Source organism: Puma concolor, chromosome B4 (assembly GCF_028749965.1).
Source record: "Puma concolor isolate L17-30 chromosome B4, mPumCon1.1.hap2, whole genome shotgun sequence".
NCBI classification, from domain to species: Eukaryota; Metazoa; Chordata; class Mammalia; order Carnivora; family Felidae; genus Puma; species Puma concolor.
The window spans coordinates 90,627,147-90,652,469 of NC_141673.1; the positions used below are offsets into that span (position 1 = coordinate 90,627,147).

The 25,323-nt window shown below is 36.5% G+C and overlaps 1 protein-coding gene and 1 long non-coding RNA gene across 19 annotated transcripts in view; one reads left to right on the top strand and one right to left on the bottom strand.

The window, feature by feature from the left end:
• PLEKHA5 (pleckstrin homology domain containing A5) overlaps nt 1-25,323 on the bottom strand; it is a 241,741-nt gene that overhangs the window by 68,914 nt on the left and 147,504 nt on the right. For 9 of the 18 annotated variants that reach the window (XM_086713965.1, XM_086713963.1, XM_086713967.1 and 6 more), the window contains 7 exons: nt 25,143-25,247; nt 22,067-22,139; nt 15,838-15,938; nt 11,718-11,833; nt 11,407-11,424; nt 7,254-7,721; nt 957-1,422 (listed from right to left, as the gene is read on the bottom strand). In XM_086713965.1, the coding sequence (XP_086570091.1) occupies nt 957-1,422; nt 7,254-7,721; nt 11,407-11,424; nt 11,718-11,833; nt 15,838-15,938; nt 22,067-22,139; nt 25,143-25,247 (1,347 nt within the window). Of the gene's footprint in view, nt 1-956; nt 1,423-7,253; nt 7,722-11,406; nt 11,425-11,717; nt 11,877-14,453; nt 14,657-15,837; nt 15,939-22,066; nt 22,140-25,142; nt 25,248-25,323 lie in introns of those variants that run through there. The other 9 variants (XM_086713980.1, XM_086713966.1, XM_086713964.1 and 6 more) reach the window with 2 other exon arrangements.
• LOC147579293 (uncharacterized) lies at nt 1,417-7,413 on the top strand. Its single transcript, XR_015253783.1, has 2 exons — nt 1,417-6,073; nt 6,708-7,413. It is a non-coding gene; the product is annotated as an uncharacterized LOC147579293 (long non-coding RNA).

Consider the following 25,323-nt stretch of genomic DNA (forward strand, 5'->3'; position numbering starts at 1 on the left):
TCAATAAGCCACATATGCAGCTGGTTAGAAGAGATTAGCACTTTTCTTAAAAAAAAAAAAGTTTATTTATTTTAAGAGAAACCAAGAGTAAGAGTGAGAGAGTGGATGGGGGGAGGGGCAGAGAGAGGGAGAGAGAATCCCAAGCATGCTCTGCGCTAATAGTGGGGCTCAATCTCATGGTCTCATGAACCATAAGATCCTGACCTAAGCCTATACCAAGAGTCGAATGCCTAACCAACTGAGCTACACAGGCGCCCTGAGCTCAGCACTTTTATCTTAGCAAAGTGCAGGATGAACCTGATGCAAGAATACAGGTATGCTGCTGGAAGAGGACAGGAACAGAATTTTCAAGTGTGTGAAGAGCCAATAAAAATGCAAGTGGTCTTAACCTACATGGAAAGCTGATGACATAGGCTATGGAGCATAGAAGAATGCGTAACACATCTGCTCAAAATAAATATTTTTGTGCTCTCGAAAGATGATGTGTTGCAAGCTTAGGTTTTTATATGTGAGATTCTGATACTAGAGATTATTCTTTTTTAATTTTAATTTTTTAAAAAAGACATTTATGATTTTTTAAAAAGTTTATTTTTTTGAGAGAGAGAGAGAGAGAGAGAGAGAGAGAGAGAGAGAGAGAGAGAGAGAATGCATGCCAGGGGGAGGGGCAGAGAGAGAGAATCCCAAGCAGGCTCTGCACTGTCAGCACAGAGACCAATGGCGGGGCTCAAACTCACAAACTGTGAGATCATGACCTGAACTGAAACCAAGAATCGGATGCTTAAACAACTAACTGAGCCACCCAGGCGTCCCATATTCTTCCTTAATTTTTAAAACAAAGGAGCTGTCTTGCCTACCTATTTTTTTGTCTCTCACATTAAGAAAAAAGAATAGGTGGACAGAAATAAAACACAACATCCGTAAAGTAGTAGTTAACACAAGATTAGCAGATATGTTACCTTAGGATGATGGGCCCTGTGCCTGCGGTCTATCGTCACATCTCCTCTCTGAATTGGCGAAGACACTTCCGACCTGTATGTTCGTTGAGGGGAGTATCCCTGATAAGCAGCTATTGACCCATGGGAAGGTGATGTGGGAATAGAGTGCATTGTCTGATCAGAAATATTAACCATGGTTTTAGGACTGGTCAAAGTACCGTGACGAGGGAGGGTGCTCTGCTTATTATAAAACTGACGCTGCTGCCATTCGTAAAGCTGCCACATTGTGTCATCTCTCATTGATCTCCGTTTCTCTTCTGCTCCAGGCCCTACTGTTTTGTCACGAGTGGAAGGGGTTACACTGCAGATGCTTTCAGGCCGGGTCTTGCTGTTTCTGGGGAGTGTTCTGTAACCTTCTGGATAGCGGGCCATAACCTGGGCTCTATGGCTTGGCATATTTCTTGGTAACGTTTGGTATGAAATGACTCTAAAATTAAAAAAAAAAAAATTGAAATATAAAAACGAAGAAAAGAGTTGTTTTCCAGATTCTAAATTAGAGTAAATTTTTTTTTTCCTGCCGGTAAGTAAAGTATATCTTGGGACTTACTTTTAAAAAGTTGATCAAAATATTACACAGGGTATAAAATATTAACGAACATATTTCGACCTTTTTATGAAATTCAATTTGATGACTTTACTACATTAAGTAAAAAGTATCTTTGTTATTTACATAAAAGACTGTTAACTCCACACAGCGTGCAGTTTGGTTAAAAAAGGAAAAATACTTACTTGTAAGAATATCTAAGATCTAATCTTAAATTTGTCTCTGTAGCTTGTTTTTATATAAACAAACTCCTAGGCTCTTTTCATAAGGTAAGTAGGAATGGAATACTAAGGGTTTGAGTTGTCCTATAGAGCAAGAACACAGGAAATGAATCCCTGCAGGTATATGTGACTCCTCTATTACAATGTTTTTTTCAGAAAGCAGGACTATTTCTGGGAAGAAGCGCATCAGTACATTTGTGGTTTGAAGAGAAAACTCTCCTTGATATCTTTTCTTAATTTGAAAAATAAAAGTGACTGGAAGCTAAAGCTCGAAATTTAACTATTTAAAGACAAAACACTTAAACGTGGTAATATTCAGATATACAACTGCAAATCTCAGGAGTTTTACATGTTTCTAGCATGGAAATGAATATTCCACCTTGGTATAAACATTTGTGGCAGGCTTTTTAAAGCAATCTAAAAATTCTCATCTATATTAAGCATCTAAAATAAAGTTCTTTTAAAATGCTATATTTTTGGGCATGGATACATAAGGCATATTACTAAGCACATATTTCCTAATGTTTCCTAAAATGAGAGAATAAAGTAGAATTTTAGTTTACAATTTTTAAAAAAGACTCTGTGATAAAAACAGTTTTAACTATCCTTTGCTAACCTCATGCTAGGTCAGATACATTATATAAAAAAGTTTCTTAAAAAGTTAGGATTTGTGTTCCCCCGTTATCTTCAGAGGTAGGAATAAGGTGCAATTAAAATTCAAATTCTAAATGCAAACACAATCTTTTTAATAACAATAACCACAATAAAATCAAGATTTAAAAGATCAATATTATAAGTATTCATCTTGCTAGCATCTATACTTGGCATAAATCTATATTCTAATATAATATAAAATGTAATTCAATCAACTAAATGTGGGGGAGTTGGGACCCCATACACCCAGGTTTTCCAACCTCTTCTTTCAACATTAACACATTTCTTCTGTGCACTGTATTTTCAACATAGAGTGTAGTTTGCAATTGTGCATGCATGATTGCATACTATTTTGCTGCCTCCTACTGGGTGTTAAAATGTCAAAAAGGTGGTGATTACATAGGCCAGAAAGGGTAGAAGACTTAATGCGTAAATTACCTGACCACACTCTTTCACCATCTGGGAATCCTTGGCTGATAAGCTGGATGTCAGAGCTGTTTGACCCAAGACTGTTGTCAGTGACAATGTGTAAACACTAATGTACCGTAGTAAAAAAAGATTTCATTGTGATGATTAGGCGTAATGAATTGGGTGCGTTTGAGCTAAGAGGAATGGTGATAATAAAAATCCCTGCATAATTTGTGCCTACTAGGGCAGTAAAATTATGTTACCTTTACAAAAACACCAGAGGAAGTCTCAAGTTAAATACACTTTTTTTGTGGCTTAAAGCACCCACAGAGGGGATAATGCTGTGAAAAATATGACAAAATAATAAAGTGGGAAAAAGCAGCTGATCAAGAGTCAGGAGGACCAAGATTCTTGCTCTCCTACTTATGTATAAGGAGACCTTGGATGAATTACATCTTCTGGGACTCAGAGAATGTTAGAGAGCATGGTGTTTTTGTTTTGTTTTGGTGGGGGTGGTGTGTGGAAAAGACCAAGAGTGCGTACTTCTCTTAATGTTTTCTCCTTTTTAAAGTGATCTCTATACCCAATGTGAGGCTTGTACTCATGACCCTGAGATCAAGAATCACAGGCTCTTCCAGCTGAGCCAGCCAGGTGTCCCTCATGCTCCTTTTAATATGTGGGTTAAAGGAAGAGTTAGTGAGCCCACTAGGAGTGGCATGTGAGCTCTTCCTTAAGCAGCACTCTTTTCATTATGCCAATGATTCCTAGACTTTTGGATTTAATGAAGAAGCAAAACAATCCTTCTATGTAAAAAAATTTCCCCCGAACCACGAAAATTATTTTTAAAACTTTACTCTTTAATTAAAAATAAAAATACACCTGGAAGGGCATAATCTTAAAATGCTACTAGAGTCCTTCATATGCTACCCAAATCTAGCAAACTGAAACTTTGGGAGATTTGGTTTTCTCATCTATGAGATGATGTGATCATAAAGCCATCTTACAGTTCTAAACTCCATGTCTTATATATTCGAAATTTTTCCATTTCCTTTAACCATTCCCCCTAAACTAAATTTCCTTCATCACGCTGGTTGTTCTTCAGCTTTTCAATGTCTTTACTTACAACAGGCTTGCTTAAAATTGAACATGCCCCTCACACCCCAACAGGAACTGCTGCAGTGAGGCTAACCACTGGAGGTCTTTGGGGCTGGAGTGAAGAAAAAAGGTACCCAGTACTCTGATACAACCAGTATAAAGGTTCTTCTATTCTTTGCTGCTTTCTTGCCACAAATATTTCCTATTTGTTCCCCCCCTGCTTGGTCTCCCTTCCTATCCCTACCTTCTCTGTTAACAACAAAGCCAGAAACTGGAAGAAGTTCAGAGTTGGCAACCCCACAGCTATCTGCTAGGAAGCAAGTCAGTCACAGAAATAGACACTATCCTAGAACTTCTGTCCTAGTACTAAAGCAATTTACCCCAATATACCTTGATTTGGTCATTCGCAAATTCAAGAACTATTATAGAGACTTTAATATGCAAAAAGCTCTGTACTAAGCAGTGAACTATACCATAGAAGCACATACCGAAAATATAAATGTTAACTTTGTATCTAGTTTGGAAATGTGGGAAAAAACTATTTCTAACCATATAACGAATGGACATATATTTTTAATTTAAAACACAGTTAAAACTGCCCATAAACTAATGTTTGAGTTCCAGCTCAGAAAGTCTATTACACCAAAACCCTCCATCAGTGCTCTGAAGCATTCACAATACGTGAGCTGGACGCTCCTGTAGACATGTATATTCAACTGGAGCCATTAACCTATCCTATGATCATTAACAGTATGCTATTTCCCTACTGAGCTTGGCTAATTAATGACTACAAAGCTTAAAAGGCTCTTCTGCCATCTTTGGAACCACTTTTGAAGAATTTTAATACAAAGTTAGGTTATTTTCAAGTAAATTTATTTTTACCACATATACTTTCTAGCATTTTGAGACCTGTTTTTCAAAAACGGGTTTCCTTCAGTGGATTTCCCCAAAGAAATTCAAATTAAGCAAAGTGTGACTTACTTTTAAGTGAAAGCTTAAGAAATGAACACTGTAAGCTCCTTCATCAGGTTTGGTGCTCCATTCACTAGCAGCTGCCTGTCAAACACCATGAAAACCCTGTCCCTGTGATTCTGCCATGCAGAACAATGGATTAAGGCACCATGCATCTTAACAGTGCCTGCCACTCACAAAGAAACTTTAAAGCTCTGTTCACAGATGCAGGGATCTACTATTTGACTAAATATTAAACCCCTTTTCTTTCTATCAGAACTTTAATAATAATAGCAAGGCTTCCACAAAGTTTTACAAAATGAATTATACTATGAATAACCCTTATGCTTCTTTCCACCAATAAAAATTATTGTATTATAAAACATCCTATTTTTTTTAAAATATGAAGTTCATATAATAATGTAGGTGGTATATCTCACTCAATGACCCAAAGTAGACTCTAGCCAGTGACTCCAAAGTTGGAGAGGCAAGGCAGAGAAAATCTTAGCTCAAAATACCTTCAGAAGCTGTAAATCTGCTTTCAAAGGAAAAAAGTCACACAGAAAGCCTTTATGTGTGTTAATTATACCTATCCAGAGACCTAAAAGTTCTTGGAAAATATTATTTATGCTCAACAATTAAGAAAACCCTAACTTCCAGATGTTTGTCAAACCACTTTATACAGTTTCAACTGTAAGAAAGTATAGAATCATGGAGAAGTGATTTCATTAAGAAGTGAGGTTTAATTTTCTGGGTAGAGATTCAGAAAATTTTCTGGCTGGCATTTTTATTATTGTTTCCTTGAAAATGGTTACCTTAAGTACTACCAAACATCCGTTCATTTATCCCCCCCAGAATTAACTCTGGTTTTCCTTCTGTCTAATCAAACTTTATTTTTGAAATAGCAAATATTTCTCACAACCTTTCCTTGGGAAAATCAGAAAAGTGAGCACTGAGGGTGGAGAAAAAGAAAATGGAAGTGAACACCACACTGCAAGAGTGTTTTGCAGTGCTGGTTGAGATAACAAAAGATGAGGCCAAGTGTACCCAGGCCTTTGAGCTGCTCCTGAAAGGAGAGAGACTTTGGCTGACAGCTGCAGACATCAGCCATGACAACTGAGCAAACTGGAAGAACTGTTAAGTTAATCTTCACTTAACCAAAACATCATTAATGTCATTGGTTTTTGGTTTTCTACTACTGAGAGGTAAGAGTCACAATAACTCTTCAGGTAATTTTTCTGCCCACAAGCACATTAAAGTCTTTTTTAGGTTTTGCATCACCAAATTCTGGCCTAATGACAGAACACTGTTTCCCATTGTAGGGGCCCGCTTTTCTTCCATCTCCTCTGGCCTTTATTTTTCATCTCCTTTGCGGGTCCCTCAATTCTTTTTCCCTTAAATGTAAATTTTCTTTCAGGTTTTCCTGTAGAATCTTTATTTTATCTAGCTTCCAGCTGAATGAATTTATCTATTTTCATCCTTATCTTTAAGTGCTTTTGATACAATGATGATGCCCCAAAACTTACTCAAGTCCAGATTTCTCTTTGCAGCTACAGACTACATACAGGCCGCCTCAAATTGAACCTGTCCAATTATTCATTACTTTCTCTCTTCCCAAATCTTTTCCATGCAGTAAAAGGCACCAGACAATCCCTGATGACCAGAGTCCTAAAAGCAGGTGTCATGCTTGATTTTCCCCTATCAGACTGAGACTAGTTTGCAATCAAGCACATCCAAGCACTCAACTAGTCTTGTCAATCCCAACTTAAATACATCCCCTCTCTCTCCTCATTTCACTTACTCCAATAGTGTTTGAACTTTCTCTAATTCATTCTCCAGATTCTTCGGTGGGAGTGATCTTTCTGAAACACCAAATCTGAAAACATCTCTTCTGGCTTATCTCTCCAGCCTTGGTTCTCATGCATCATCACAGAGGTTGTACCTAAGCCTGGATTCCAGCTCTGTCAACTCTGCAGTTTTGCATATCTAAGCCAATTATCAGCCTGCCACCCTTTACAACTCAGCTCGTTATTTCATTTCCTGCAGAACAGTTTTCCTGGACCCCTAGGTTGGGTTCGGTGTCCCTGAAACCTGTTTTTGTAAGCACCCTGTTCTTGCCTTCATTTTGTAACAGTGTATTGCACTTGTTTATCTAACTTTCTTCTCTACCAGGGAAGGACCTCTGTGAGAAATCTGGATAGCATAATGAGAAACAGAGAAAAAACAGTTACGTCTGATTACCATGAAGAAAAGATTGAAATGAAGCTATAATGTCTAAAACACAATTTAAACTAATACTTTTCAACAGGTGTCTCAGAAACCAATCTTCACCAACATAGTATGAAAGAAACGTGGGTTCAGGACATGTTATGACAAGATACTTACCCCCTGGTTTCTTCTTCATGACCCCTCCCCTTCTGGATTTTAATCCACTGTTCCAACTGTTGCATTGAGTTTGTCCTCTGTATGACTCGATCAGCCTCTGTGTGTAAGGGCCCGGTATTTGGGTGGTTTCCACCTCTAAGATCTGCCAGGCTGACATTGACAGTTTTGTTCTCTGAACTGTTCACGTTGACTGGTCTATAGTGTCCAGTCGGAGCTGGACATGTTGACCCGCTCTCATATTCAGATGGCAGAGAATTCAACTTCACACTGTTAATTTTTGTTAAAGGTCTATCTTGACCATCCTTCTGAAATCCGTATTTTTCAGCTTCCAATGCCTTTTTGTCTTCATTTTTGCTTATTTCTTTGTTTTTCTGGTTATTTTGGACCTCTGGTTTAATTAGCACTCTATGGTTGGGAAAGTTATTGATTTCCTTAGTTGGGGCATTTTCAGATGTAATCTTGTCCACTCTGAAATCAGAGAAGAAAATCATAGTAAATCAGATGAAATAATGTGCATGTTATTTCTTGGATTCAATCTAGGAAAAATGTAAAATTACCTTTGACTTTATGGAAAAACCTGAAAGGGTCACAGAAAACAAGTCTGTACAAACCCCCAACGTTATGATATGAAAATTCAAGCACAACACCAAAATGCATAAATACAAAAGTGGGAGGGGAAGAAAACATAAAATGTATGGTGTATAAAGCACTGGAGGGTAAGAAGTGATGAGTGTTCCCATAAGAAATCTGGAAATAAAGCAAATTAAGATTGCCTTTGACAGTAAAACCTCAAAATCCACACGTAAAGGACCACAGCAGCTAGTCATTTGAAATACATAATGTGGCTTCCAGCCAGGAGGGTTAACTCATCTTGAGACAAACATGAATCTGGTTTGTGGAAATGGCTGCACCAAGAAATTACAGTCTGATGCTGTCCAAGTTCTGAACCATATGACTTACTAACTCTATGTTTGTATTCAAGAGGACCTGACTTTTGGTGAAGAACTCTTACAGCCAGACTGCTATAAGCTCTATCTCTTACTAGCTATGTTTTTGGACAAGGTGTAGAGATTTACCGTGGGGATAACTGTAGCACCAGGACTACAGGATTGTTGAGGACCAGATTAATATTTCAGTGGCTGCCACAGACTTTATTACTATTATCATTCTGTCTTATCAAGCAATTCTGGATTAGAATCTGGCATCCCATATCCATCTCCCCACTGGAAGAATGTGCTGCTTAACAGTACATTGCTGGGCCACCGGACAGTTTTATTGCTCACCATTCCAGTTGTTATATCTAGGACTTTCTGAAGAGAGTCAGCTTCTCTGAAACCAATCACCTCCAGACTCTGACAAGACCAAGCTGAGTGTCTGAACCTGCATGAAATTGCCAAGATCATGCCAAGCTGGGAGGCCTTTCAGGAACTGGCCAACCTTCTACATTTCCGTATATAATAATGTTCCTATCAGATCCCAAGTGTGATATTGCTGCCAGTTTTGGTGATGAGTAGGAAATACATAACCCATACATAATTAGCTATAGACAGAGTTTAGAATACAATTAGTGAATGTAAAAAAAAAAAAAAAAAATGAAAAGAAATGTGACTACTTTTCTTAGAATAAATTTATAAGCTATCCACATATTTAGGTTGGATATAACCCATAGCTTCTAGATTGGAAGCAATATTAGACACTGGGGAAGTTTATTAAGATACGCTATGGAGCTTCTTTATCTTAAAAGATAAAAGTGTGAGAAGATTTACACTAAAAGCACACTGACCTTTACTAAATTCTAGGAGTGAGGGGGTGGGTTTAATATTGAATATCAAATATCTGAAAAAAGTTTTTAGACTTAGTTGCCTATTATTTTAAAGTAGAACAGCATTGCCTTTTTTATCTTCATTTCTCCAAAGACTTATCATTTAAGACATGTAACAAAAAGACATATATACTGACTTTTCGAATGGAACAAATGAATTTAGAAGAAATTAACTACCTAGTTAAAAGCTGGATGTTTTATCTCTTATGATAGGTTCCAATAAATATTTGTAAGTATTTTGGCCATACAGGAAAGAGAGCCCATTACCTTAAAACCAAGCACACAAAATCTCCCTCTACTTATGAAATATTATAATAATTAGGTTCCTTCAGTTTGAAATATTAAGTAAGGCTAACAAGGCGGGCTAAAAATGCCAACAGCTAGCAGTAGAATAAAAAGCATAATTTCTACAGGATAATGGTGACCGACATCAGGCTGGGCACAAAGGTGGTTTCCAAGAATTTCTGGCTAGGGCTTCCTATGTGGGGTTAGGCATCAGACTTCAGCTCAGGTTGTGATCTTGTGGTCTGTGGATTAGAGCCCTGCTTCGGGCTCTCTGCTGTCAGCACAGAGCCCACTTGGGATTCTCTGCCCCCCCCCCCCCCCCCCCCCGCGGCTCATGCTCTCTCTCAAAAATAAACAAACATTAAAAAAAAAAAAATTCTGGCTGAGTAAATTATATCAATACAACCTGCTAAACATTGTTACAGGCACATAATCAACTAATAAGTTGTTAGAAGTCCAACCAAAATATTGACTATTATTTTTATCACCCTAAATTATGAGTAATTATCAGTTTTTAGAGTGGAAAATACAAGAAAAGAAAATGGAAGTTGAAATTCTGAGATAAGGACAACATATATTATGAGACTATCTGGAAATCAAATATGTAAACTATGATGCTGATTTCTTTATTCTAAATAACTCCTTAAAAATTTTATTCTGATGTTAAAATTGTCTTAATACTTTTTAAATTTTTTTTTTTTTCAACGTTTATTTATTTTTGGGATAGAGAGAGACAGAGCATGAACGGGGGAGGGGCAGAGAGAGAGGGAGACACAGAATTGGAAACAGGCTCCAGGCTCTGAGCCATCAGCCCAGAGCCTGACGCGGGGCTCAAACTCACGGACCGCGAGATCGTGACCTGGCTGAAGTCGGACGCTTAACTGACTGCGCCACCCAGGCGCCCCTAAATTGTCTTAATACTTTTAATTAATTCTTTTCACCTACACAATTCCTCTACCTATTAGTACTAATCACCTCAATTTTATGGCCATTTGGGTAATTTTTTTTTAAGTGAATGCTATACCATACATGGGGCTCGAACTCATGGCCCTGGGATCAAGAGTCCCATGCTTCACCGACTGAGCTGGCCAGGCAATCCCCATCAGGTAATTTTTACACATGAGATTCCAAAAGCAATTTTCCTTTTATTAGCTTGTCACATAGAATACGCAGATGGTTGAGTTTTTTTTTGGTTTTTTTTTTTAAATAGGTGTCCTAGAATTTAATCCTGGGCCTTCCTTTTTCTCTTCTTACTTTTCCTAGCTGTAATTACTAGTGATTGGTTAAATTGATTTGGACTTGATATTAAAAAAAAACAAACCACAAATATATACATCAATTTCAGTCTTTTAACCAACAAATCAAAAGACTTTACTAGTGTGTACACTAACCCTCCCCCACCACCAAAACGAAAAGGTTTATATTATAACAGTACCCTAAATCCCTGAGAAGAGAGAAAAAGAGAATAAACTTGCAAGGAAGCATCTTTCTTGTATGAGACATATGCTCAACTGTAACTGACTGGAAAAAAAACTTAATGGTGTCACAGATCTTTCTTCAAATTACAGGAATACAATTTTTTTTAAAGCATATTATTCAGCTGCTATTTAAGTAGTTTTATAAACAGATTTCCTCTCACTAGTTCTTCATATAGTTGATTATTAAAATGATTCAGATGTTCAAAAAGAAAAAAATCACAGGTCAATTTTAATAGTACATATTTGTACTCTCAAGGAATCTGAATATTGAAGTTTCAAAAGAAAGAAGGTAGAATTTATAAAAAAGTAGACATATTTAAAAATAATCTAAATGCTTGCTGAGTTATTTTCTGGAGACATTCATCATAAAACCATCAGAATTAACCAGGAAATGCTGAAGAAATGAAACTCATCAAAATTTTTTATTTCTACTTATTAAACTTCAAAAACATACAACATAGCATAAAAACACAATAAAATTAACTTCATGAATATAAATTGTTTTCTAAGATTTAGGCTTTGAAACAGTCTCGTGTAGTTTTAAGATAACAATTAAAAACGTACTTACCGGAAATTAAAGGTAATTCTGTAAGAAGAAAGAATATTCAGTTTGAATGTTAGGATTCTGGATTCACCTCAGTACACTGATAGGTGAAAATGAATAAAGAGGAAATGGGGAATAAAAACACAGGTGGTATCTCAAATTAACTAAAGGTATATTAATTTAATACAGAACATGAATTAATCCTTGCTTTCTGAGGAAGAAATGATTTCGTATCATGAGTAATAAAATGATATGCACTATGATAACAATATACTTGCAGGGCATGGAATAAAATGTAAGTGGAAATCACAGTTATTTTCCCTACAAGCTTTTACCTTTTCACGGGTTCTGTCTGTACTAGGGCAGCATCTAACATGGCTTTCATCCACAACTCCATTTCCTTTCCTGTATCAGTGCAGAAATAATAGGTCCGCATGTTTGGATGGGCTGCCTGATTGAAAATGATAGGATCATTTTAAATAGATACATGGGATCTGTAAAAGAAAAAGAAAGAAAGTTAAGTAGTTCCTACAGAGATCATTACTGTCAACTTTCAAAGCAAGCAAGACTTGTCTCACACACAGAGTTACAGAAATGACTGACTTAAGAAAAATATAATTCAATCTTAAAAAAAATGTAACTATTAAAATTTCCTCCCAACACTGCCATTTTCCTTTGAAAATTAAAACAAGGGAAACGGTGTATGGGAAGGAAAGGAGGTAAGAAATGAAGCACCTTGTCGTGCCCCTTTGCTGTCCTTGTCCATGCCCAAATCCCTAGCAATTCCCATTTACTACAATTCATACCTCTTATTCAAGAAGGTTCCATAAAAATTGAACTACCAAACAAGGCAGCAAATCCACTTCTTATTTAAAGAAGAAAACACTAGTTCAAAGTAATATATGCACTCCCACTGCAGCATTATTTATAATAGCCAGATACGGAAGCACCCTAAGTGTCCGGTGATAGATGAGCGGATAAAGCAGATGTAGTAGACAGACAAAGACAGACTGACAGACACACACACTGGAATGTAACTCAGCCATAAAAAAGAAAATGAAATCTTGCGACAACATGTAGAGACCTGGAGGCTATTACACCAAGTGTTCTAAGTCTGAAAGAGAAAGACAAATATTTTACGACTATTTGATGGAGCCTAAAAAACAAAACAAGTGAACAAACATAACAAAACAGAAAGACTCAAAGATAACAGGGAACAAACTTTTGGTTACCAGAGGCAGGAGGGATTAGAGGGTAGGTGAAATAGTTGAAGAGGATTAAGAGGTATCAAATTCTACGTACAAAATAAGTCGTGGGGATAGAACATACAGCATAGGGAACACAGTCAGTGACACTTGTAATAACTTTGTATGGTGACAGATGGTAACTAGTCTTATTATGGGGATCATTTCATAATATATAAAAAATATCAAATCACTATGATGTACACCTGAAATTATTGTTTGTCGATTATACTTCAATTAAATAAAGAATGTTCCAGAACAACCAGCCACAAAATTAATAGAAATGTTCATGTCCTAGCATTTCCCCTTTGTGTTAACAACTCCTTTAGTCTTCAAAAGGTGCCGCTGTTAAGGCATTTTGTTTAATCCTTATAGACGTCTACACACAAACATCTAAGATTTACAAACGATTCAAAACGGTATTTCCCTTTAGCTTTTCATCTCAAGTTTCAGAGTTAAAATGTAAATGTTTGGGTTGAGGAAAGCCTATGTAACTGGAAAGTGCGTTTTTATTTTTTTTTAAAATGCTTATTTATTTATTTTGAGAGAGAGAGAGAGAGAGAGTGAGCGCGCACGCGTGTGTGTGCGGTGGGGGGAGGAGCAGAGAGGGAGAGAGAATCCCAAGTAGACTTTGCACTGTCAGCATGCAGCCGGGTGCAGGGCTTGATCTCATGAACGATGAGATCATGACCTAAGCTGAAATCAAGAGTCAGACCTTTAACTAACTGAGCTACCCAGGTGCCCCTGCCCTTTTTTTTTTTTTTTTAAGTTTATTTATTTATTTATTTTGAGTGAGAGTGTGTGTGAATGGGGGAGGGGAAGAGAGAGAGAGACAGAGAGAGAAAGAGAATATGAATCCTGACCAGGCTCCACTGTCAGCACTCGGATACTGATGTGGGGCTCAAACTCACCAACCATGAGATCATGACCTGAGCAGTAATCAAGAGTCGGATGCTTAACCGACTGGGCCACCCAGGCACCCCTGTGGGTTTTTATCTTTATAGTCGTTCAATCTGCCTGTTTCTGAGAAATGAAATAAAGATGTCAATCAGGAACTGGTATCCAACATATGAACACTGAGTGCTCAGCTTAATGCATGGGCTGACAAGACAAAGAAGGACAGCAGTAGTAGCTGTATCAAAGTAGAAAAAGAGGCTGAGGTAGAGACTTCTGTGAAGGAAACATTCTTAATTTCCATGTAAAAATGCCTGTGACAGTTTCCTATCACATAACTGAAGAACAAAGAAAAACAAAGACTCTTTCGGCATACAGTGAAGTAAAGGAAAAGAGTAATAAGTATGTAGTTAGTCTGCTAAACATTAAAAGATGAGAGGAATAAATCTGGAGCCACACACTTTACTCCAAAACCTAGACTATCTGCTTTATTTAAACAAGATCAAATTAGCTTCTTCAATTTTTTTTTTTCCAGAAAGAATCAAGATAGAATTAAATGAACACAGTGATCCAAATAACTATGTAAGCAACAAATCTCACTTAACTGATCAGAGATATAAAACTATCCACAGAAACAATTTAGAAGAAACAGCTGAAATGCTACATGTTGTTAAATGATTAAAGCTACCACAAAGTGTCATTGCACTGCTTTAGTGGAGTTTTGGAGAAATGAATGAAAGACCACGGTCCATATTTGTGATCAGTGGAAGGAAGACTGGGCTAGTGCTAAGAAGATCCAGGTACAGCCATGACTCCTATGCTAACAAACCACACCCATGCTTGACAGATGTCAAATGGAAATATTTACTAGATGATGATCAAGTTTGCTACCTAGCTTCAAGTCCCACAGTCGTCCATGAAGTCTCTACTCACCACTATGACAAGCAGTAGATTCAGTGTCCAAAGGTGCTCATAAATTCAGAGGAAACAACATTGCAAAAGAGAGTTTGAGAGAGAAATTACTATCCTTGTACTTGTAACAGATAAAATATATATTTTTAAGTCTAAGAACCCAGCAAAAAGTCCTACAAAGAGTACAAATTCAATAACCTTTTGCCAAATTGATGAGCAAAGAAACAAAAAAAATAAATTCATGATCAAATATAAGTATCAAACGGTTTTACATGTAAAAGTAACTTTATGAAGTCATTAAAGTTACTAGAATTAACTTTGTTATAGCATTTTAAAATATTTAATTCTGTTTTATGGTTCACACTGTTTATAAAAATTTATTGAAATTCTATGCCATTCCCTTCTTACCCACAGTGTTTGCTCAGATATTACCTTCTCATTGAGGCCATCCACCCACGCCCAACCACTATTAACTTCTTTGCTCTTTTTTTCCCCAGAGCTAATAATGCAACGTATGAATTAGCAAAAGTTGTAAATCAGCTGCAGTCCTGAGTACTCTTGAAAAAAGAGTGGATGGGAATTAAAAATGGAATAAATTTTATAATGGGGTAAACATTTCCACTGTTAAACGTGTTACCCTAATTTTTCCCCTTTTCCTTAAAACAAAGTTTTTACATCAAACCCTTTAAGAGTTCTTAATTTAAGACTGACTTAAAAAACAGGTGACCTCTGAAATTTATTTCAGCCATAATCATGAGGCAAAAAATGCAGTATGGTTTTTGAAAACAAAAAATAACCAAACTATCATTAAAGTGGCCTTTTAGTTGAGGTATTTTACAAACCAGCGTTATCAGAAGCAGATGGGTATTGTCAGAGGAGGTGGGCTCAGGTCTGCTTGGATTTAGTGACCGTTTTTAATGTCTCAACTTCCATATTATCTCAAATGTACCTGATGCTCATGATGTACTTAGACCTGAGAACATTTTTGCAAATATTCTCTGAGGTCATAAATGTACATATCTTATGTTAAAAAACATAGTTGTTCTCTTTCATAGTACTCTTCCCCTAACTTATAATGAAACATTTCAAACATACAGTAAGTAACCTTTGAAGAATAGTACAGTGACCACCAGGACACCTACAGCTGTATTTACCAATTATTACTATTTTCACATATTTGCTTTATCTAGAACCATTCTTAAGTATAAAGACACTTGGCCCTTGGATATCTGAGAAAACGCTTCCTAATTAAAAGGGAACCTAAGACTATTAACTAATATATTTTAAATATAAAAATGACCATCACTAAAATATCTTTTTGTAATAATCTATGGGTCGATATCCATTTTTTTAAATCAGTGCAAGATTCAAATACAGAATTAAAAAAGTATGACTACTTCCTTACCTTAAAAGCATATTTGCGGTTAATGTGATCCTCTGAGGTAAGCATGGCTATCTGAAAACTAGGTAATAGTATGCTTCCCAGGATACCCTCTTCTTTCTCATCTAAGAGATAATTGAACATCTGATTAGAATTTTAAATGTTCTCACGAAGCAGAATAACTTTTCTCAAAATGTATTTTGACCAAACCAAAAGGTTCTTACATATAAATGAACTGTATTCAGTGTGCTGTTTAGATAGTTCTTTACAAGGCTTTAAAGGAAATATTAATAGCAAAAACCTATATGCTTCTTCACCTTCATTAAGCTTCCCTATCCTAAGCAAATCAGAAATGGGTCTCACACGTCAGAAAAAGGTCAATTAGACACGAAAACAGCATACATTGGTTTAGCATATATACCACATTCTACAAAACCCTTGACATGTGATTCACTGAAAACATATTAGTACGTAAGTAACGACACAGAAGCTTTACAAAATTAATTCACCCACATTTCTGGTAGGATTTAAATGCCCAACCATTTCAGGCCAAGACAAATGCACAGCTCACTTGCTCACACTCTTCAGGGTGGCTCAAATGTCTCATGATACAGCCTTCCTTTACTGCCCTAATTTTAGCTGCTATTCATCTGAACTCATCCCAGAGCCCTCTCTTCTCTTTCTGCGACTTCACCACCACCCCCTCCCCATACCTCTGACACACTGTGTTCTATTATTTATTTATCAACTCTTTCCTCACTAGAATGTCAACTCCAGGAAGATACTCAGAATGACAGGAGGAGACACTAAAAAATTTTCAATAAATGAGTACATATGTAAATACATATTTTTAACTATGCTGTAAAAATTATGATGTTTAAAACATATAACCGTGGTTACCTTTTACCAGTCATTCTGATACACAACACTTATGGAAATAAATTATAGGCCTACAAGGCAAGCACATAAAATATACCCAGGAAAATGACAAAATATTAATCTTGGCACAGTATAGATTCACATTATTAGCTTGCTGCTTGGGGGCAGACATGTTTATAAAACTCGAAATACATATATAGTCCATTGTTAGAAACCCATAAGGCAAGTTAATAAAGCTGAGCATTAGGCTGATGAACTCAGTAATGGGAAAAACCAGAAACGAGAAATAATTTATTTTTAGTATGCTTGTCATGTTTTTTACTATCCCAAACTTAACAAGGAATTTTATTTATTTTCCCCTCATTTCTAAAATATAGGTGTAACTTCCACAAGAAAGAAAGTTGCATTAAATTGAGGTTACCTCTGTAGCTTTTTTCATAACACAACAATTCTGCTCTTACTATACTGTGCTCATTCATGTGCAGTTCACTAATACAAGGAAGAATGAACACAAGTGCAGATTTAGTCTAAAAGGTTAAAAAAAGAAGAGGTAGAGAGCAGTCATCAATTACGGAGAATATGATGATTTAAATGAATGAGTCACATTCCAATTTTAAATCCAATTTTGTTTATATAAAAGCATATAATCAGAAAAAGCTCATGAAGACATCTTTATTAAAAAATCATCTTTATCAAATAATAAATTCTCTTTTGTTGCATTACTGGAAACTGTGACTCTTCCTAAAGTTATTTCAGAATATGCACAGGCATTATATAGCACAGGGCGATTTTACTGGGTCGTCATGAATTGTTTCCCAGATGGACACCAAGCCGTTATGAGGGCTTGTCAAGTCATCCATGCAGGGCATCTTGGCTTCATCAGCTACAAACCTGAGGAAAAAAGCACTTAACGCAAAGAACTGCTGTGAGGGTCACATGAGCAAACAGCTATGAAGAACTCAATAATGCACTCAGCCTGTTTTAAGTCTTCAATAAATACTGCCCTCATCATATTACTGCATATAGAAAAATCTTCATCTTCTGTCAAACGACTGTCCTAAGAGTTCTTTACTAGATTCTCCAAATGTTCTTGATCATGGCACTCTTCGGTTTGGTTCTGTGAAGCCTGACCTACTGTCTTCACATACTGACAAGCAAAGAGTAGGTACTGAGTGATATTTGTAGAATGAATGAACTCTTTGGGGGGCGGGGGTTCAGCTAGGCCTTCTTTAGACTGGATAGGAGCCCAACTCCCTCTGTCCCATTCTAGTCCCTCCCCTTTTCTGCCACAGGTAATGGTCCCAAGAACACTTCCTAATAAGCCTCTTGCACAGAGCTTACCGCTTGGGGAACACAACTTGTGACTGGAACCCCTTAAGAATCTCAACACTGACTGGATTCAAGTAACATTTTAGACTCCTTACTTGTACTTCAGCTTTAAAGACATTTGGATTAAAGGCAAAAAAATACATATAATTACAGCTGGGTATATAACTTACAGACTGGAATATTATCACTAATTATCATTACCTAGAATACTTCAATACTTTAACTGGTCTCTTGGCTTCTCGTTTAAGTGCTAGGGTGATTTTTCTAAAATGTACTCTAAATGTATCCTATTATTATTCTCACTTTTAAGACAGAGTTAAAACTCATGAGGATGGCAAACAGATGCCTTTTGTGCCTTGAACCACTTGTTAGCCTTTGCTCCTATGTCCTTAGGCATAACCTTCTTTTCAGTAACACAAGCCCCATGTGTCATTTTACAAATATGTCATGCTCACTCATGCTTTGAACATGTGAAGTTCTTTGCCTAGATCATCCTTATTTCCCAATCCTTTCCTGGTACTCCTGGTCAACACTCATTCAACATAACTGGACACTATGACATTCTTTCTTAGACTCCTTTAGCTAATCCGTGAGTTCCATGGAGATGCGTTTATATTGTTCATTTCTGTATCCTACTACCTAATAATACATCTGGTACATCAAAAGTGCTCACTGCTAGCTACCACCTTAGTCTAAGCCATCATCACTTCTACCTAATAATTCCTAACTAGTCTCCGCTTCCTTCCTTCCTCATAATCCATTCTCCAATAGCAGCTTGAGTAGGCTTTCCACAATGTAAGTCACAGCATATTGCTCTTATACTTAAAAACATCCAATTGTTTCCTAATGGAATTTACAGTAGAACTGCAATTCTAGTAGGGTCTGACATTGGTGCAATCTCCTCCATTCCTCCCACCTCCCTCCCTACTGCTCCCCTTCTGTGGGCTCCTTTGATGTTCCACTTTCCTACCTTCCAGCCTTTGCACTCTTGCTCCCCCTGCCTGCAATACACTGCTCACTCTGGCTCTTATTTACATTTTGCTATCTAAAACGTCTGCTGAGAGAACTGATCCAAAGAAATCTTTCATCCATGCCTGTCTTTAATACAATGACCTTATTTTCCCAAAAGCACTTGTCATGGTATTGTTTATTTGAATTTACTGTCTCCTTGACTTCTCTAGAATGTAAGCTTCATGAGTGCTTTCACTTTTTTTTTTTTAATGTTTTTGAGAGAGAGAGAGAGAGAGAGAGAGAGCGAGCAGGGGAGGGGCAGGGAGAGAGGGAGACACGGAATCCAAAGCAGGCTCCAGGCTCTGAGCTGTCAGCACAGAGCCCGATACAGGGCTCAAACCCACAGACTGTGAGATCATGACCTGAGCCGAAGTTGGACGCTTAAACGACTGAGCCACCCAGGCACCCTTCTTTTACTGTTTGACAGCATCTGCTCAATAAATATTTGTTGAATGAATTAAGTCCTATGATATGTACTGTCAACAGACTGACTATAAAATAGAACAATCTAAGTGCTCTGTCATAATATGCCTGATACTCTGCAAAGATCAGTGGGAACCTGAACTTCCATCTGGTATTGGCTCCTAACCTATTGTAAAAAATAGCAAATCACTGGGGCGCCTGGGTGGCTCAATAGGTTAAGCGGCTGACCTGGGTTCAGGTCATGGTCTCATGGTTCGTGGGTTTGAGTCCCGTGTCGGGCTCTGTGCTGACAGCTCAGATTCTGTGTCTCCTTCTCTCTCAGCCCCTCCCCAACTTGTGCTCTGTGTCTCTATGTCTTTCAAAAAACAAATAAATGTAAATAAATAAATAAATAAAAAAAATAGCCAATCACTTATTTTCTGTCTTACTCTCCGTATCTGTGAAATGGAGACTGATGGTCAAAAAATTCTGACAGTGCACTGTGTATGTCAGTATACCAGACACTTGGAAGGATATAGAAGAAATGAATGGGGATGCTGTATTCAGCACATAAGAGATCTGTGAAAGGAAAAATTCTGTGGTTAAGAGAAGTAATCTTGGCTATGACACATGCCAGTTGTGAGCAAACAGTATGACCTCTCTGCCCTTTGGGTTCCTCTTGTGTAAAAGGGCATAGTATTTCCCACCTTGGAAGGGAAGACATAGACCATCTATGCTACATGCTCAGCATATAGTAAGTGCTCAAAAAAAAAAAAAGCAAGGTATTATGACCATCTCACTAAAATATGGTCATTTTTATTTCAAATCTGACATTTCTTATTGATAAAACAGAGGAAGTGTATAATATCATAATACTCATTTCCAAGCGTCTGAAGAGAAGTGAGTTAAATGATATTTCTTTCCTTTTCATATTTTCTTCTCTGTTACATTGTTTCTTTCTGGGGAACCATACTAAAATTAACAAGTATAGTGAATGTAAAATGCATATAGTTAATAATAATACATAATCTCAGATTCAACACAGCTTCTGAAGTCAACATTTACATTTTAAAAATTCGGTTAAGAGAGGAAAACTTTTAAAAGAGGTGGTAGGCAGCACCTTTCCATGAGCAACAATAGCAAATCACAAGGAACTCAGTGTTCTTTTTGTGGTAAATTAACATTAAGGAATTTTGTATGAGAAGTGGTAATAAACATATTCCTGGTCTCATTTAAAGCTCTAAAAAGACTATAAATAAATTGAAAAGAGGAGGGAAGTACAAACTATAAGCTTAGAAATTATGCCTAAGTTATATATAACTCTTGACTTTTTGAACGAGTGGGAAAGCCTTTAAGGAAAATTGTAGAGTAAGGTTGGCATAAGACTAAAGATAATACCGCAATTGCTGCCTGACCAACATCTCTGTGACAAAATGAAATTTTATAGGTTTGTTTAATTCTGACTCAGCAGTACTTTTCAACCACAGTTTGCAGTGGGGGAAAAACAGATGAATATAATTCTAGTAATTTCTAATTTTGAAAGTTAATATACATTATATTGCTTTGATAGATGACCACAGAATTTCATCACCCTTTTGTTTGTGCAATCACAAAGCAAATTTTAAAACTGCTAATCAGTTCTAAAATCCTGTTTTATCTTGTGATATACTCATCTAGAAAAGTTATAAACTGTTCAACACGCTTTGACAATCTAATTCTTTAATGAATGTTTCCAACCAGACTTTAAAGTAGGAAAGAAAGAACTACTGTCCAGGTTCATGGTTTTATATTATAATTGAAGCAGATTTCTATGGAGAGTGCAGCCTATATAAACTTTTTCATGGCTGGGTACCAACTGTATCGTATCTAACAGATCCACGTAGCATATGAGGAGAGACTTCTTTGGACTTTGAGCTGAAACTGTATTCATCAATAATTTACTAACAAGAAAACATATTTAAAAAAGGAGTTTATGGCATCCATATAGGAAAAATGGAGACAATAACTCAATACCTAAGATAATACCTTTATTTACTCTCCACCAACTTTAACAGCCTGGTATGTATACTTTCCACAACTTTCTCCATGTTTCAGGGAGTCTGTCATTGTTTGAAAAAAAGGGGGTGGGGAGGGTGGGAATCATAATAAGTACATATTTTGTACTTAAAAAAATTGCCAATATATCAGAGTAGTCTTTGACAGTCTAAAGACATCTGCTGCAGAGACCTGAACATTCAACAATTCAATAGCTAGAGCTAACAGAGCTGACACATAAAAAAATAAAAAAAAATCTTATCAGACTAATGACTTTTGTCTATTAGGCAACGAATTCAAGGATAACATTACAGAGTAAAGAGTCATACACTATTTACATAAAACAAATCAGATTAACACAATCACACTACAGAAATTGGACCAAACTCAGACTAATCTGCTCGAAGCACAATATTGTCTTCAGTCATCCCTCAAGTACTCAGTATTATATATCGATGAAGAAAAGGTTTTCTTGATATTGTTTGTTGGTAATAAAACAGCCAAAAGAATTGTAATGTTTTTTCTTTAAAAAAAGTATCTACTACTTAACATATCCTATCATGAAATACTACACTAAGACAGTTTATAGTAAACTTACCTCTGTAATAAAAGAGGCAAAGGTCAGAAAGCACGAACCAGCGTTTCTTCCATAGCTTCATGCCGGTACTGTCCTATATTAAATCAGCATATTAAAGGGTTTTTTTTTTTTCATTTCAGAAAATTCAAATTCATTTCTGATACCTTTATTTAAAATAAGCTTTTATTTCTTAAAAAAAAATTTTAATGTTTATTTGAGAGACACACATAGAATGTGAGCAGGGGAGGGACACAGAGAGAGGGAGACACAGAATCTGCCCTGCAGCAGGTTCTAGGCTCTGAGCTGTCAGCACGAAGTTTGATGTGGGGCTCGAACTCATGATGAACAGTGAGATCACGACCTGAGCCGAAATTGGACATTTAGCCACTGAGCCACCCAGGCGCCCCTAAAATAAGCTTTTAAAACAAGATGTAGAAACCTAATATACAAAGCAAAAATATGGAGGTAGTTTTCTAGGGACTTGTATCACCTTAAGACATTCCCAAATATACAGGTCTCTGAAGAGTAATACTATCATGTAAGAAATACTGTTGAAGCAATCAGATTTAGCTTCATATTTGTAAGCAATCTGAAATTACTTTTTTGAACATACATGTCTGCTAACATGAGGATAACGTAACCATGCAGCATTGTGTGCATTCTGGTAGAACAGATTTAATAAATGTTAATCTCCAACAAGAAGAAAAATATGTGATTTGAAATTATCCCAAAGGTAATGTGATTTAAAATGACTGTGAATAAAGGAAACTTAGCATACAAATAGATTTCATAAACACTTTTTTCTTCTTACATATACAGTTTGGGTTTCGCTCACCCTGCAAAAAAGAGTGCTTCTTTGGCAGCTTTTTCTTAGTAATTCAGTTAATGAAAATACCAAGCTCAAACAAAATTACAGTTTTAATAAAAACTGCAAGAGTAAATGAAACACGCACACACACACACACACACACACACACGCAAAAAAGAGGTCAGTTTGGATGTGCATTAACATTATTTTTAGTTGTAACAATCAAAAATGACTTTAGAACTAAAGAAATTATATAGATAAAAATCTTAAAGTAAGGGATTTGTCCTTAAAATTGACAGCTACATCAAAGAACCAAAAAAAAATTTTTAACAGTATATGGTATTCTTAATGTCCTAATAATATTCTTTAATACAAATAATTTAAAAGTTTACACTTTTATTTTAAGCAGGTTCCATGCTCAGCAAGGAGCCAACGCGAGGCTTGATCCCACAACCCTGGGATCATGATCTGAGCCAAAATCAAGAGCTGGACACTCAACCATCAGAGCCAACCAGGTGCCCCAAAAAGTTTACACTTTTAAGTAACTCTGCAAACAAACACTCTGTGTAAGTCACACAGCTATTACAAAATAAACACTCATGGTAGAGAAACTGGTTGTTAACACTTCTGCAATACAAATTAACCAAGGGATCAAGAAATAAGAACAAATATCATTTTAAAGAAATTCTGTGTCGTCTATTAGGCTCAATATTACACTGAGCTATTTGAACATAACTTGGACTTATTAGAAGACTAGTTAAAGAAATCTTTTAGGGGCGCCTGGGTGGCGCAGTCGGTTAAGCGTCCGACTTCAGCCAGGTCACGATCTCGCGGTCCGTGAGTTCGAGCCCCGCGTCGGGCTCTGGGCTGATGGCTCGGAGCCTGGAGCCTGTTTCCGATTCTGTGTCTCCCTCTCTCTGCCCCTCCCCCGTTCATGCTCTGTCTCTCTCTGTCCCAAAAATAAATAAACGTTGGAAAAAAAAAAAAAAAAAGAAATCTTTTAGTATACATAAGTTTAAATGTCTGATGGTGAAAATATAGATGATGTTTTTTTAATGTTTATTTTGAGAGAGAGAACACATGCGCACGTGAGTGGGTAGCAGAAGGGCAGGTGAAGGGAGAGACAGAGAGAATCCCAAGCAGGCTCCTCACTGTCAGCACAGAGACCAACGTGGGGCTTGAACTCAGGAAACCGAGAGATCATGACCTAAGCTGAAACCAAGAGTCGGATGCTCAACTGACTGAGCCATCCAGGTGCCCCAAGATGGTTTTTTTTAGTAGATGATTTTTAAATAAAAATAAAAGTTGGTATTCAAGTTACATACTCAATCAACTCAGCGACACACTGGCAAAACTAATTTGCTTCAATGATTGGGAATTCTTTGGATTTTAAGATGGCCCTCTCTCGGTAAGTTGCCACCTCAGCTTTCATATGGAACGATGTCTAATGAATGTATCCTCCGTATACATGTATAATCAGAGACAGAACAAAGATAGATAAAGGTCTTGAAGGCTGAATATATCATCTCAGTTATCTGGTGGTCACTTAACTTGGAAACCCAGGTGCAAACCAGAAAGTAAAAAAGAAAACAGTCTATAAGCACGAAAAGAGATGTCAGGAAGTCCAATATGCATGCATCCTTACTAATTCCCAAAGTAATGGCAAAGTTCCAAAAAAGCTTAGTTATCAGGTTTTCCAAACGATAAAACAATATACACCCCAACTTATCAGGATGTCTGACAGTGAGCCATACTTAAGCAAACAGATCAGAAAAGAAGAAAAAGAAAAAAAGGAAAAGAAAAAAAGAAAAAACAACACATTTAAGAGAGTAGTCTTGAGAGCCTAAAAGTAAAAATCTTAGAAAACTATAAAAATCTCAATTACAATTTCTCTATAAAGCAGAGAAGTATATAATTGTACACTTCTCTAATGATTTTTAAAAGAACAGAAAAATGAACAGTATCTCTATATGTTTTTTTTCCCCATTTAAAAAATATTTCTGCCTGGATAATTTTAGCATAGTATTCCTAACGATTTCATACAGCATGTATTTAATTTCAAATCTAGAAATACCTACAACAAAGACACACAATCTGTGTTCTAAGTAACATCCATTACTTTTTCTTTCTTTACTATTCTAACATTCTTCAGTGGTAATAAAAAGAATCTGGATGACTAATTCTACAGTTCCTTCTCTATTTTATATAATTGTCCTAGGTACATTCAGCTGAAAAGGTCTTTTGATTCCATTTTTCTTTCACATCAAATAGAACACAAACAAAAAATACCTGTTTATAAAGCCAGCCTCGCCTGACCACAGGTGCATTAGGATTCCTTTTAATTGAATTTGATCTTTTTCCAAAATTGTGAACTTTTTTTGAAGACCGTGAAGTCTAAACAGAAAAAAGAAAAACAGAAAATGTGTTATTAATGGTTGGTATTTATATTTCTTCTTCATAATTTTATCTC